The following is a 15114-nucleotide window of genomic DNA, read 5'->3' as shown; positions in this document are numbered from 1 at the left end:
AAAAAATAGAATAGTCTCTTTGGCAATTTTGCTTCAAATATAGACATTCAGAACAGAATTTGGTTGGTGTTGTTTCATAACACCTACTAACGTATGGTACAGCATGCATTGTATCTCTCTGTGTGGCAAAACATGCTTTTAAAATTGTTACTGGCATGTAACAATATGTCTAAAAGTAACTGAAAAGTGTCTAAATAAAGCCGATTTATTCTTCTTCAGTAGATTAACTTTATACACGTAAAAAAATTAGTTATCTGAACAGTTATTTTTAAAGAAGAATATATATGTCTTTTTAAAGCATTGCAAAGCTAGTACATGTTTGGGAAGAGGGACCAGACAGTGACTGATGTGGAGATCATAGCTAAATGTAATAAATGAATTTAGAGGGTGCAGCTGGGAATTCCACCCTTCCTTCCCCTTGGGCAACCACAATGACTGCAGGATACTAAGTAAATGTAACAAATGCAAATTTGGACCACAAATCTTCGTTTCTGGTTATATTGCACATCACAAAAATGACAGGCTATTTTCAGATCTCAGGTTAATTTTAGAGAGGCAATAGTACAAAAAAAGGTAATTCACTGGACTAAATCCTTCCCCTTTTTCCTTTGTCCTTCCTTGGACAAAACTTCCATGAAAGCCGAGAAATATTTGCTTTTGCATGTGAGAAAGCACTGTAAGGATTGGCTTGCAATCCTTAATGAACACAGCTATTGCAAAATATCTGTTAGGTCATTTAGAAATACTTGTGTTTTCCGTGTACTGTGGCTCAAATTATTGCACTCTCAAAAACATCATTCATTTCTGTCACGTCATAGCTTAATTTATGCAGACGTGGAAGGGTCCTGTGTCCAAACTGCTTCTAACCAAGCAGGATCAAAGATAGGCTCTTGTCAAGGCTAGAACATATCCTCTCCTACATTGCACAGATGAGGACAAGAAGTTTTAGGGCTTGGCTTCTGTTAGCCAGTGTTCTCCAAAGCACAGATTATCACAGTCTTGCTGCTGAGCTACAAAAGCAAACTTCAGTGAGCACAGATTAGTAGCAAAACACTTCCTTCTCAGAATACTACAGAAAAGGAGGAATAGAGTTATCATTTCCATGTTAGACTGTCACAGAGGAGCACACACTGTTGTGCTGCTCCTACTGGACACATCCTGCAGGATGTATCTAAACCTATGTGATTATCAGATCAATGGTTTTTCAAATTCATGAGCCATAATTAGAAATCTCATAATTTCCATCAAGCACTGTTTGAGTTTGGTTTCCTCATTTAGAATTCCAAAGATGAAATGTGTCAGTGATAGTTATAAATCACCATGAAACTTTAAGTGTAATAATAATGAATTGTTTGTTACACAAATTAAATAGCAATTAATGTTTTCTCTTTCTGTTTGGAAGATAGGCTATTAAAATAGTGTTGTTAGATTTCCTACTGTGAACATAATTTCCTGCTTTTTTTTTTACAGCGCATTATCATAATGTCAATGAAAGACTAAAACTAAGAAGTGGGAAAAACTTGCCTGATATAAGTGTAACACAGAAGGTTATAAAGTTGCCTTTTATGATGGCTATACAATATCATTTTATTTTAAGATCTAATAGCAAGTTGATTCAAAGGGTAAGACTTGCACTTACAAAGTCATTAAAGCAAGCAGAAAATTGCCTACTACCATAGTCACCCAGTCTTTTTAAATCAAAGAGTTTTATTGTTGCTGGTGATGTTTGCATTTACAGGAGGTAATTAGGGAATGAGTTCGACATCACACTCAGAGCCCTCAAGCTTGTCAAGAAGAACCATAAACATTGCTTCCCAAAAAAAGGCAGGTAATTCAGCAGGCAAAGTGCAGAGAATAGAGTGGAACAGGATCATAGCATTTTAGGGCAGTTTGACCACTGCTGTTTTGATTCACAGTATGGAGAAGCTCATAAAGTCTTCATAAAAGCATAGTTTTTTTCATTGCACTTAAAAGAACACAATTTAGAGGGTTTAGAATTGATAGCAGGAGTAGACAGGTAAAGGAGGAAAGAAAAAATGGCTCCTCATTCTTCTCTGCATTGTGTTGGCAAGCTGAATAGGGGAAGGTGTATTTCTAACCCCACCGTAACCACAGTGGTCACTTGTCCACTGTAGCGCAGGGAACTCTGATTAGGCACTGTTTTCCCTAGAAGTCAATACTTCTGCACTGACACAATGAGTTCCAGTCCCTAAGGCATGATCCAGGCTTTTATTATTATCTCTTATTTGAAGGGGCTAGTTGACCCAATTGGTTAACACATTAGCTTTTCTAATTTTATAGCCTTAAGTCACGGCAGACCTATTCCTTGTTTTTGGATGTTTCTCCATGGCGGAAAGCAAAATTGGCAGTCTGTGCCCACCAGCCACAAAAACAGAGTTATGCCAAAACAACTGTGTCCTGAACTTTATGGCTAATTAGCTGTTGAAACTATGCCCAAGAAATAGGTTCTGTTGCCCATGGGAAGGAGTGTGTAGCCATTATTAATATCCCAGCTCATATCTCTCAATAGGTCTTATGAGCGGTGCTGCTTAAAGAGACTAAATGTACAACAGGGAATTAAAAATTATAGTACGCCTTTCACTGACTGAAATATTGTAAACTTATTTCACTGGGGCCAGGATTGGTGTCAATGTACTTTGTGTGAAAAGTGCAATAGAAGCATTAGTATTTGACAGCCCTGGTTGAAATAAGTGAAATTAATGGAGCTCTTTTCATATACGACAAGGCCATGGCACCCCTTTCATGCTGCTTACAGACAGAGAAAAGTCAATACTTTTTTATTACTTGATGCTGACCTACATTCTGCACTACAAGTGCCAGGCCCACTAATTGGTTTCAGTTGTGAGAAAAGTTTGCCCCAAAGAAACACTGGAGCAGATAAATCAATCTTTTTTAGGGTAGCTTAGTGGGTTTTGAGCACTTGAAATGACATTTGTGTTGTATTGACAGAATAGGTTGTTACACTGATTTTGTCATGTCAGAAGGCCCTGTACTAGTTGGAAGTATTGTTAACCAGTATTGATAAATCTGCTGAGAATAAAAGTTAGCTGGATCAACATTTTACTCATATAACAGCTTGCCATCTCTGTTTTTGCTTCCTTGTTAGGGCCCTCCATGGCTATTAATAGGTCAGGAGGCTTCCTATGACAGCTCAATTTAAAAATCAAATTTCACTATTACAAGCATTAGAATCATAGCAAATACTTAAATATAACCACTTGGTATTAAACAGAGGGGATTGTGGACTATGGCTGTACAGTGACAGCAGTACTGCCTGGTTTTCAAATGAAACAGCATGAAGATAGAATTAGGACTATAGCAGCTGTGTCCACTTTTCAGTCATTCCTTCTGCCACTGATTCTTAACATATGTTACCTACAGTTGTAGGTCTCTATAGGAGCAATAGTTATAACTCCAGTACTAGGAAAAAAGCGTTTTCTGAGATCCAAACTTTTCATGGATTGGTTTTACATTTTGCATAGCACGTGCTGGCGTGGTTTCATCATGCAATTATACAGTGTGCTCAGAATTGCTGGATTAGCTCTGAAGTCTGAATCACCATTACATCTGGAATACTTTTCATTATACAGTTATCTTTGAAACATCTTCACATGCTACTTCTAACCTACACAGGAAATCTGCATTCACACCATCTAATGCAACTTTAATCTCCATTCATGCAACCAGATCTCTATTGATACAACAAAATCCAAGCTTCTCATGACTATGCAAAGCTGTAAATCACGTAGCATAAGTTTATTGTAAGCTTATTAATCCAAGTTTATCATGTGGTTATTATTTTGGACTTGATAGATTTGCTATAGGAAATTACCCACTGGGTGTATGCAGGAGCTGAGAAGAAATGGTCAGAATGCTACTTTCTGGCCTTAAAATCTCCGAGTAGATGTGCTACTGCTGTTTGCCTATTCTTGCTTTGGTCCAAAGCAGCTGACTTTCTATTTAATTATATTTCCAAGAAGATAACTTAATTGTAGTTCCTGTTTCATTCCAAAATGCATTTTTGTATTACAGGAAATTGTATGGTACTTTCAAAATCATCTGTTTGGTGCTGTTGGTGCAAATTTATCACTAGAATATGAAGGAATGCATTTTCAAAGGCCTTAAAGCTGATACGTAGGCCTACATGGTGTCATTGGTTTCCCAATGTTATTTGCACGTGGTCTGTGTTTATGTATGCAAAATCTCTTTGGAATTTGCTTTCATAATAACGTTCCAAAGATGTGAGCATTTGGCAAGTCTAATCTATGACATCAGAGTGTGCTGATAGAGACAAATCTTTGGTGGCTTTATGTCACCTTTTTTGACTCCATTGTTTAGAACCAATGAGCAGACATGACAGTCAAGTAGTCAAATATATTGAAAGGGTTTTCTTAAGGTCTGTCAGTTGAACTTCAGTCACTTACAATTCACTAGAGTGAAAGGAGTCAAAGCCTGACAAGTTTAAAAAGGAAGTGTTCTATTAAGTTCAGTTAGGAATTTAAAAAATAGGTCTTAGTCCTGAGAATTACAAGTCTCTGATGCTAAGAATTATATGGCATGATTTAAGAATGGAAAAATTCCATGAAGTTGAGCTCCATGCTCTTGTGACCCTGAGACTGCAAAACTGTAGGGTCAAACTCACCAAGATGTAGGAATTCAGTTGTAAGCAAATTCATTCCAGCTACCAACAATGAGGGACTAATGCTAAAGTAGTTTTGAATAAGCCTTTCTTCAGTCCACTCACCATTTTTGTTCTTGCAGCTTCAGAAGTGTTATCTACATAACTTCACAACTTCTAAGCTGTGTAGCAATCAGCTTAAACTCAAATGAGCCAAGCAATCTACCAGAATCAACCAGCAGTGCATTGCAGTGCATTGCAGTGCTTCATTGCACAATTTGAACCTATATTTCACTATCAAATTAGATAGACATGAGAGCTTGGCTTCCAATTCCTTTCCCTTTATGCTGCCACAATGATACCTTAGGATAGACTATCTTCAGTGCTGTGAGGTAGATCTTGCAAGGCCAAGTGGTATTTTCAGGCCTTACTTTCTCACACTCTTGAAACCTGATTAAAATCTGTATCTTCAAACACAGAAACGGCTGGGGATCTTTTCCTAAAGATATTTGTATTTTCCTTGCATACTGTACAACATTTATCCAGCATACATTCTAAAGTCCCTTAATTAGTCTAACTGTAAAGCCAGCAAGACTTTTATTTACCCATCAGCCTGCGTGATGTTTCCTGAATGTGGTCAAACATAACTGCTGTCGTCATAATCGGAGCCAGTTGTTTAAATGCTCTGTTGTGAGTTTCTAGTGAAATAGCTTTAAATAACAAGATAAACAGTACAGCTGCCAACCCAAAGCAATCTTACACTGAGGGGGCGTGTGGCACAGAAAATTTCCTCTTTGTCATTTTGATTCGAGTTTGAAGCTGGACCTGGGCTTAGTTCCAGCTCAAAAAACTGCTCACTTCAAAGGCTCCTAAATCGTCCCAAGGAGCTAATTTTGGCAGCTGATTGTTTTTGTTTGGCCAGGAATCCTAATAGCGAAAGCCGTCTGCTCCTGCAAATGAAGACTTCTTCAATGCTCAGACTTACCATTCCCAGTTCTAGCCTGATGTGGGGGGTGTAAACCATGACAACCTTTCACTGATTTCCCCTTCTTACCCCAAGTTCACTGCTTTATTTATTAAACTGTACCTGATCTCTTGCATATGTGTGAAAGATATACTTCATGTTTTCAAAAGAAAAGATACTGTATTCTGCTCTGAATTAATCCTAAATTATACCTGTATTATCTGTTTGCTTTCTCAGCAACTAGGGTTGGGGTTTTTTCCCACTCTCAAGAGCAATATTAGCCTGGTTAATTTACTGATTTAAAGATAGCTAGCTTCACTTTAGAAGGAAACTATTTGCAGTTATGCTGGAGCTATAATAATATTTATAATTATCATTATATGGACAACTTTTCCTGCAGTAAGAAGGTGCTTGTGATGCTAAACACACAATGAAAATTGAAATTCTGTGCTATTCTTAAAGTATAATATGAAAACATGCAAATAAGCTGTTTCTGGTGGGTAAGAAATTGGATGGTACAAGGCATAGAGAAACATTAAAAAATAAATCATGTGAATGGTTAAAAAGGGCACAGTACTCACTTTCGCACTACACAGGGTATTTAATTTTGATTATTTATGTCCACCTTCTGCCAGAATGTTGGAGGAAACATACTGAATGAATTAAGTTTGAGATGTAAGAAACGGTGTGATCTCAATTTGGCAATACACAGTGCAGACCCAACTCAGGAGGGCCATGTTGCTGTTTGCATGTCCTAGTTGCTCTGTCTGTTTATGGAGATTCAGGTGAACCGCGGGCTGTAAAGTAGCTAAATCTAAATTATCCAGGCAATGATAATTCTGCTTCATGTCATTTTTCAGAGAGATAACAAAAAAAAGTTTTCATTCTGTTTTTAAGAGAAAACCAAACCTTTGAAATTGTCAAATGATTTGAAAAGGTAAAAATACTAGCTTTTGTTCACTCATGACTTCACTCATTTTATGAAGACATTGCTTTGCCATGCAGTTTCACTGGCAAAACTGGTTTTGGCAAACTACTTGGCAGTAGAAAAAAGTAGAAAGTGTCCAGACCAAGTTCTTCCTTCAAAATGAACCATCAGATCCTGGAAAGCTAATACTTCATCTGCGGCACGTTAGTTGTAGAAAGGGAAACCAATTTTAATGCAAAAAAAAAGATTTTGTATTGCTGATCCTATTCCCTGTATTTCAAGGTCAAAGAAAATAATTTTATAAAGAATGCTTTCAAACCTTGATCTTAAACACCATGGACTTGCTAATCATTTACCATGAACATTTATTAGTAAGTAGCTAAATCAATAGAATACCTCACTTACTTTCCTTCCTTTTTTTGTTGCTGTATTTACATTGTACTCTTAAGCTACAAGTTCATTTGCATTTCTTGTATTCAATTTAGATTTGCAAGCATTTTCATTTTTTAAAAACTTGAATGTAATAACCAAGACCTTTTCCTGGAAAAAAAACTCCTGCTTTCTACCAGTGGTCCCAATCAATTTGTTGCCATGAATACTTATTTAATATATATTTCATTTTGTTCCATTTCTCATGCAGCTGTTTTAATACCCATGTTTTAATATGAACCAAGGTTGAAAAGCTAAAATATTGCAAAGATATCTTGTTGTCCTTAACCTACTTGATTGCCACAGAGGAGGATACAATTTTGTATACCACAGAATCATAGAATGGTTTGAGTTGGAAAGATCATCTAGTTCCAACCCCCCTGCCATGGGCAGGGATGCCTCACACTAGACCATGTCACCCAATGCTCTGTCCAGCCTGGCCTTGAACACTGCCAGGAATGGAGCATTTACCACTTCTTTGGGCAGCCTGTGCCAGTGCCTCGCCACCCTCACAGTAAAGAGCTTCCTCCTTATACCCAGCCTGAAAGTCCCATTAAAGTTTAACCCCATCGCCCCTTGTCCTGTTCCTGCAGTCCTAGTTTTTAAAGCAGGAAATTTTTGCAGTGCCTATAATTAGAGTTTGAAATGTATATTTGCTTGCAATTACATGAATCAATTCTTGTGCTCTTCTTCAATGTATGTACAATGTCAAAATGTATGTTTCATATACATTATTTTTCATAATTTGCATTATATCTCATATAATGAAATGTAACCAGACAGCAATATTTAAAGCTTTAAAATACCTTAAAAAAAGGTAAAACAATGAAGGCCAAACCTAACACTTTTTTTGTCTCTCTTGTTTCTGTAGGACTTTCAAAGAGTGTCACCATCAGTTGTTCTCTTTGAAAAGTATGGAAAAACTTACTCCAGTACTGGGCAGATAGTGTAATTGTCCTGTGAACTGCACAATATGACACCTAATGAGTGATCAATAAATGTATTTCAGCAAATGCATAGCAGTATGTTGATTGAATGTCCCATAAAGGTCTCTTTCTGTAAAGGGATGTAATCCTATTTCCCTGTTATGTGGGTACATAATCACGTGTGCTCAGCAAAGAAGAACACATTTGATCACACAAACTGATATTTGTTCAGTGTGTTCCCTAGTAACCAGTTCTGCAAAACATTGGATATCTTCTGAACCAATAATCTTCAAAAGACCCAAATAAATCAAGCATCGTGGAAAGACTTCAGCATTTCTTAAGAGCAAGTCATAACCTAATTGTTAAAATCATGTGAGTGAATTTTTACAGTTTTGTGCTGAATTCTCTAGGATTCCATGTTTGATTTTCATATCATTTGGCTATATTTGAATCAAATATGTCTCTTTATGTTACTTTTTAGTACTGCTTTTTTTAATGTGATTATTTTGTCCTCAAACAAATGTGCAGAAAGCCTCCATGAGAAGTCTATTTCTATGAATACTTTCTGAACTAGGAGACACAAATGTCACTTCTGCAGGTTTTCAGCTATCAGCCGATGTGAAAAAGTTTTACTACTGTCACATACCAGAGTAAAAACTCTTTCGGTTCCTTTACAGTAGGTTACGAGTGCAGGCACATGGATGTACTGTTGTTACTTACTGGAGTTTTTCATTTTCAAGCTTTGAAAAGTTTATTCTTCTGCATGTCAATGAGACATTAACTCTGGGAACTGAGAAACAGGCACTTCAGTGGCTGCGTCTCCCTGATAAGATTTAATCTGATCAAGTGCATCAGGGTGCTTTACTTGTTCCTGGAAGGGATTGAACATGAGAAACTCGTGCAAAACTGTTGATGAATAAAGATGCCACAGTAATTTTTATATGTGAGAGCTATCTATTTGATTGCTTCAGCTTTAAGGTAGTTCATCACAGTAATTCACCCTGTGTTGCCTCTTTAACTTCATACCACAGTTTCCCATCAGTCCGATTAGAATCAGCAATGCCTTTATCAGATTAATCTTTCTTTCTCTTCCTTCCTTTCAGTATCTCTGACCCCAGGACAAAACAAAGCCGACCATGCAGCCTGTACTGTGCTGACAGTGGTGCTTGTAGCTAAATGTGTGGAGCACAGATGGAGGTTAAAACCAACACTTCTGATTCTAATTCTTTGATGCATACACACTTGTCTGCCTCTTAAACAACAAACCTTTCCTGTTTTTAAACAGACAGCTACTTGCAGAAATCTTATACTAAAACAGGGCTGATCATTTAATTAGACAAATAACACCCACAAAATGAATAGAGTAGCACTCACAGTACCTGCCAGGTTTGGGGTTATATTGAAAATTGTATTTCTTAGGGAATCCAATACTTTACTTAAGTTGACATGGAATTTATGTCATTCGTTGGCATATCACATCCAAACTATTTTGTGTGGCCACACTGTAATCCCAGAAATGTTTAATTTCTCATTAAGTACATTCAGCACTTATTCAGGACATTCACACAAACCGTTTGAAAATTATTCTAGTAAGGCCTTCATCAATTCTTCCATAATGTAGAGACTTATTATTTTCATTAATCTCTTAAAGTGCATATAAACACATGCAGAGAGTTAACAAGGCTTAGCTTGGTAATACTTTTAAATATAAAAGCATATCAGTCTCTGAAAGTTTAGATGTATCTTGACTTCTTCTTTAGTTTCAAATCCCATGCAGGTGCTGCAGAGTCCAGGAACCTTTGCAAACATGGACTAGAGAACCTGCTTTTCAGTTTTTCTACATATGGATGAGACTGCTTGACTGAGGGAAAAATCCCAGTATTAAGAGGAAAAGCTAGTAATAATTTAAGAATCTAGTCTTGGGCACCTTAGGCATGTCAGACTCCTTTGATTGCAAAAGCTCCTAATACTTAATATAGTACAGGTGACAGAAGTAGGTTTTTACAATGTAGAGGAATTGGACATAATGAACGAATCAGAAATAATTCAGAAGTGAGTGCTAGCAGCTCTGCAGTGTACATGAAAGGAGAGCAAAGATAAATTGTAGCCCTTGGGGTGGACCTGATTTCTGTGGCCCTGGGATGTATCACCACTTCCATTGCATAGCCCTCTGCATCACCCAAGTGAACACGTCTGTCTGACAAGGAACATTTTGGTTTGTGCTCTTGTTTAAAGCAAAATGTTTGCCTGTAGCAAACTTACTTACAGTTTTTATCTAAAGCCAGTTAAAGCTAAGATTTTGATATTTTTATTCACTGCAATAATATAGTGAACAAGGCAGTAAGAATTTTGATAATGTCATTATGTTACCAGACTATCAGTATAAATGCTAAGTGATTGTGTAAGTGATTTTACTCATGTTTTTCTTTCTAATGGATATAGTTTACCATATCAATTTGAATTAAAAAATTACTTTTGTAATACATTGAGTAATGTATTTTTAATATTCTATTTACTGTAGGGTTTCCTTATTAATGAAACTGTTGGTTTACAACATTCTAGTACTGAATGGTGTTTAGTTCAGTGAAGATTTTCTGTTTTATAGGGGATGTTATAATCTATTCTCATGCTACAGAACCTTAACACATAGAATGAAGATAGAGGCACTGGGAAAGGAACACTGAAAATGGGGAATAGACTCATGAATATTGATAAGTCTGCAAGATCTGTAGCCTCTTAGGAATGTAGTTGACTATGACATTCAGCAAACTACTCACAACAGTATCTAAAAATCAAAAGGAATCAGTGATGCCAGAGAAATGGACAAACATAAGAAGCTGTATATCAGTCTTAGGACAAAAAAGTGCAATGACTCTGATTGCTCCACTCAGTTGAACAAATGTGAATAGTAAAACATATATAGCCAAATTACACCCAAGCAACCTGGTTGCTGTTTTCTGCATTAACAAAATATGGCCTCAGCATGCAGCAAGACATGCCTGATCCTTGCTTTTTAGCCACAGAAACACAAATATTTTTTGTGATTTGGGCTGATTCAGTCCATGTGTTCAAAGGAAAAAGATAGGCTGTTGAATGGTTTCATACTCCATGGCTGAAGAGGCTTACCAAATACCTTTAGGAAACAGCACTTAGAGGGAAGAACGTGTCATACCAGCTCACTAGCAGAGTATTTCTAATACATATGTCTACATTTGTCTAATGTATATAAAGCCTGGAATGTAATATTTGATGTCCATAGATATCTTAGCAATTTGTATAGATCATAGATGTTGAGTCAGATAATAATGTAATTTATTTCTAAATCAGAGACGCTCGCCTACATGCCAGGTGCTAAGGATTCAAAGCTTCTGTGCTGATGACCAATGATCTTCTGGTTTTACCGCCACTGGGGATCACAGCACTCAGGAAAAGGATGCAGGCAAAGTCGTTAAAATGGAACAGCAATGTGCTAAAAGTTGCTCACAGCATCTCACATCATGAGGAGTTTCAGTGATATTAGTAATGTCTGTTCTTTCCATACCAAATCTGTTTCAGTGGATTGAGGATCTTTCAGTGTTGCTGCCCAATAGTTTTGTTTGAGTCTACATAGCTGATTTTGTAAACGCAGAAAATCTCTTAATTTGGGTAATTTTAAGAACTGCCTTCTGGGCTGATCCAAGATGTTCTCCTCGTCAGAGAAAACATTTAGCTTGTAATGCCCTCTAGAGGCAGAATTGCTATAGTAGTGTTGACTACAGATTTACACTATGCTTTTTTGGTCCAACTGTGATGCTGAGCTTTCAAGAAATGGCTTTTTTTTTTTTTTCCCTTTTTGGTTTTATTTTTTCTTTCTATTTTATTTTTAATAAGTCACATTTCATATTACTATAGTATCAGAGGTCTAGAACCATTATAGGCTCTACAACTGATTTAGATGGCTCATTGTGGACCTTGTACTCCAGCTGTTGTCTCCAGCTAAGATGTGACCATACTTAATACTGCAAAACAAAACGGTGATGCTGGTAAACAATAATGGAGTTTGACATGCCAATACTTAACATTGGATAAGACTCTGAAAGCATCAAAATTAAAAAGTATTTCTAACAGGTTACTGTTATTCCAAAGGATGTATTTGCAACATGCTTTTTTGTCAATCTGTGGTCATCTGTTTGATGAATTCAGATGTTCAGCATAGTTGAGTTTGTTAGAAAAATGAGGAGCTGGCTCCTTTGGGCTCCTATACTCAGAATAGCAAAGACTGAGAAGCAGAGGATGTATATAACCCCTTAATTTTAAAATCTGGATTACCCCATATTAAAACAGAAGCTCCAACCACAAAGGAGTCATATCCAAGTAATCAGAAACAGAATTTGAGAGAAACAGATTTTGAGCCTTGAAGCTTTTATTTGTCTTAGGTGCATTTGTGAAACATTATTTTTTGTGTGTGTGTATTTTCTTTCACAAGTTTCCAGAAGTTTCTGGTAGGCCTGGAAAGATGTCAGCAAAGAAGCTCAGACAATGCAAAGCAGGCTTGGCTTCCTGTTCTTCCATCTTTTAATAGTTCAGCTCATTAATGAGACAATCATCTGGCTGCTGGCACCATCAGATGCAGTCACTTGTCAGTACATTGAGTTCAGTTTATAGTACTCCGATTCATATTCATGATCAGAGGATGCAGTGGAGCAATTCATTAGTGCACTGCTGCATTAAGCAATCACTGCCAAAATGTGGCATATTGAGAGTTTGCGTTAAACTGCTTCCCTTGAAAACCTTTTGGTTAAGAAATACCATAGTGCAGAAATCTGTTGAGATAAATCACTCAGGCACTTCAAGAAAAACATTGAGACTCCACATATAAAATATTTAGTTTAAAAAAAAATCCATTCACTGGTGCTATTGTGTGTGTGACACTATTGCATCCTCAAATGCAAGTTTAGGCTATTAGAACAGCTAATAACATGCATAAACTAGGTTAGAATTATTCCAAACTGAACCCTCTTTCTTACTGTTTGTTACTTTGTGCTGTCTAATGAGAGTTAAGGTTGGTTTTGTTTCAATGAAGATACTCAGCAATGCCAAAACCCCAACCTTCTACATTCTGTATGTCTGCTCATGGTACAAATAACACATTTGCAGTTGCAGCCTATACAAGCTCAACTCACAGTAATTCTGGTTTTGAAAAGAGACAGAGTTTTTAAATTAGAAAGACATGTTTCTTCTTGAGTACTATTGTGAAAAGAAGGTGAGGCCAGGTTTAGTTACCTTCTCATCTTTACTCTTTAAGTTTGTAGCATGGTTTCAGTGACTCCTTGTCCACATGCTTCATTTGATTGCACCTTTTCATTTTCTACTGACAGCCATTCTTCCAGTTTATCATGTCTTCTTCAGATTTCTAAATGTCTGAGTGAGCAACTCAGTGGTAAGAGGTGTGAATAAGGAAAGAAAGACGAGAAAGGAAGAAAGAAAGAGCTGTAAATTTGTGTTCACTCATACATAAGCAAAATAGGTGGTAAACTTTCTTTCAATGTGGCCTTAACGTAACTCCTTTCCCTTGACTAGGATTGTTCTTGTTTCTTCTAACTGGTATTTAGACCAAAATCTGGGCCAGTGAATCACTGCTAAAAGCAGAAAATGCATAGTATGTAAAAATAGAAAACAGACAGCCCATACTTTATGTTTTTTGCAGCAATAATGATCTCATACATGTCCAGTACTTTTGAATAGGAATGCAGTCACCTGTGTTTCAGGCACTGACCAGACAGCCTCTGACACTGGTCTCTCATTACAGAGAATTCATTTCAGGAGACATTTACTGGCTTCATTTTTCCTATTTTCCAGAACACTGGGCCAGGTAGGTGAGATTCCTATGTACCTGCTAAGGAATCTTAACCTCTTGGTTTTATTTCTGTGCTTGCTCTTTATATTTTTCCTGCCACTTGTTCCATTTCCCCTACAACACAGGATACCCCTGGATTATACTAATAATGGCATAAAAAAACCTTGAAAGGAACTAGTTAAAAATCATCTGGGATTAAAAAGCTCAAATCTTTAAGAACTTTGTGTCTCTAAGACTTCTTTCCCTCTCAAGCTTCTGTATCTGCTCCACTGGAAAGGGTTGCCCTCTGCAGATGGTTTGCCATCAATCTTTTGCTCTAGACAGCAGGGCAAATGGAGTATGCTGAAGCAGGCAGTGTGGCTTTTAAACAATATCTAAACATTTCTTTGGAATAGAAAGGTCTTTCTAAATTCTTCACAGCCCCCTGGGCACATGTATGACAGTGCCATAAACAGAAACATTTTGGCCTGGCTGAACAGTTTATATCTTAATCTCAGTCAGAACATATAGATGTATTTAATGAAAACTGCATGTGCTACAATTTAGATTCCTAAATCCTCCTTAGTCTAGATGATTGCTTCAGCTATTCATGTTGCAAGGCTCTGTTTCTAAAGTCATTTACAATCAATAAAATCAGCTACAACTCCACTGAAGTACATAATTGTTCCAATATTAAACTAGATACAGAAGAGCACTATATTTTGTATATCTAAAAACCAGTCCAGCTCTCTGCCCATCACATTTTTGTGGGGATCTGTTGTGCTGATAAACACTGTTACGATATCACATGAAGGATCGAGTGCCCTATTTAGAACAGAGACCTTTCTGTGCTTCTACTGCTGCACAAATCTAAAGGAAAAAGATTAATTAAAAAGGGAAAAGACAGTTCAAGAAGTTTATTAACTGGAAGAATCATAGAAACAATCTTACCCACAAAATCTAGCCAGTGACATATATTTCAAATATCTGGAACATTTTATCCAGGCTTCAAACAGGAAAAAGAACTATTCTAGGCAAGGGAAGGAGTCCCTCCCTGCTTTGTGCAAGTCAGTAATGGTAATCACTCAACCCACAGCAAGGTGATTGAAGACACATCTCTGTGGTAAGGAGTGAAGTGGAAATTCACTGTTGCCCCTGCAAAGGCAGTTCTGAGTCAGGTTTTCACAGAGATGCTTGGTACAACAGCTCCTGCAACTTGTTAGTTTGTCACTTGTAGTCTAATGACAGTTGAAGAGGATGACCGTGACAGACAGCTGTGTCTGTAAGCATCAAGAGAGAGCTTATGTTTGACCTAGTTCTGGAAATGATTAACACATGATTTAGCTCTCATTCATTTCTATTCATGGTCATATATCTCACAGCTGTTGCTGAGCACGAAGAATCAGGAAGGGG

The 15114-nt window shown here is 37.1% G+C and overlaps 1 protein-coding gene across 4 annotated transcripts in view; it reads left to right on the top strand.

Moving 5' to 3' along the window:
• Positions 1-7977, top strand: part of SPATA17 (spermatogenesis associated 17) — an 80958-nt gene extending 72981 nt beyond the window's left edge. For all 4 annotated transcript variants that reach the window (XM_057406435.1, XM_057406434.1, XM_057406436.1 and 1 more), the window contains one exon: positions 7832-7977. In XM_057406435.1, coding sequence (XP_057262418.1) covers positions 7832-7912 — 81 coding nt within the window. In that variant the 3' untranslated portion in view covers positions 7913-7977. The remainder of the gene's footprint in view (positions 1-7831) is intronic.
• Positions 7978-15114: the final 7137 nt, after the last annotated feature.

This window comes from Pezoporus wallicus, unplaced genomic scaffold, assembly GCF_028554395.1.
Source record: "Pezoporus wallicus isolate ANWC-B61680 ecotype Strahan unplaced genomic scaffold, APGP_CSIRO_Pwel_v1 scaffold_2617, whole genome shotgun sequence".
Classification (NCBI taxonomy): Eukaryota; Metazoa; Chordata; class Aves; order Psittaciformes; family Psittacidae; genus Pezoporus; species Pezoporus wallicus.
Note: the sequence above shows the minus strand (reverse complement) of the source record. Positions and strands in the feature narration are given on the sequence as shown.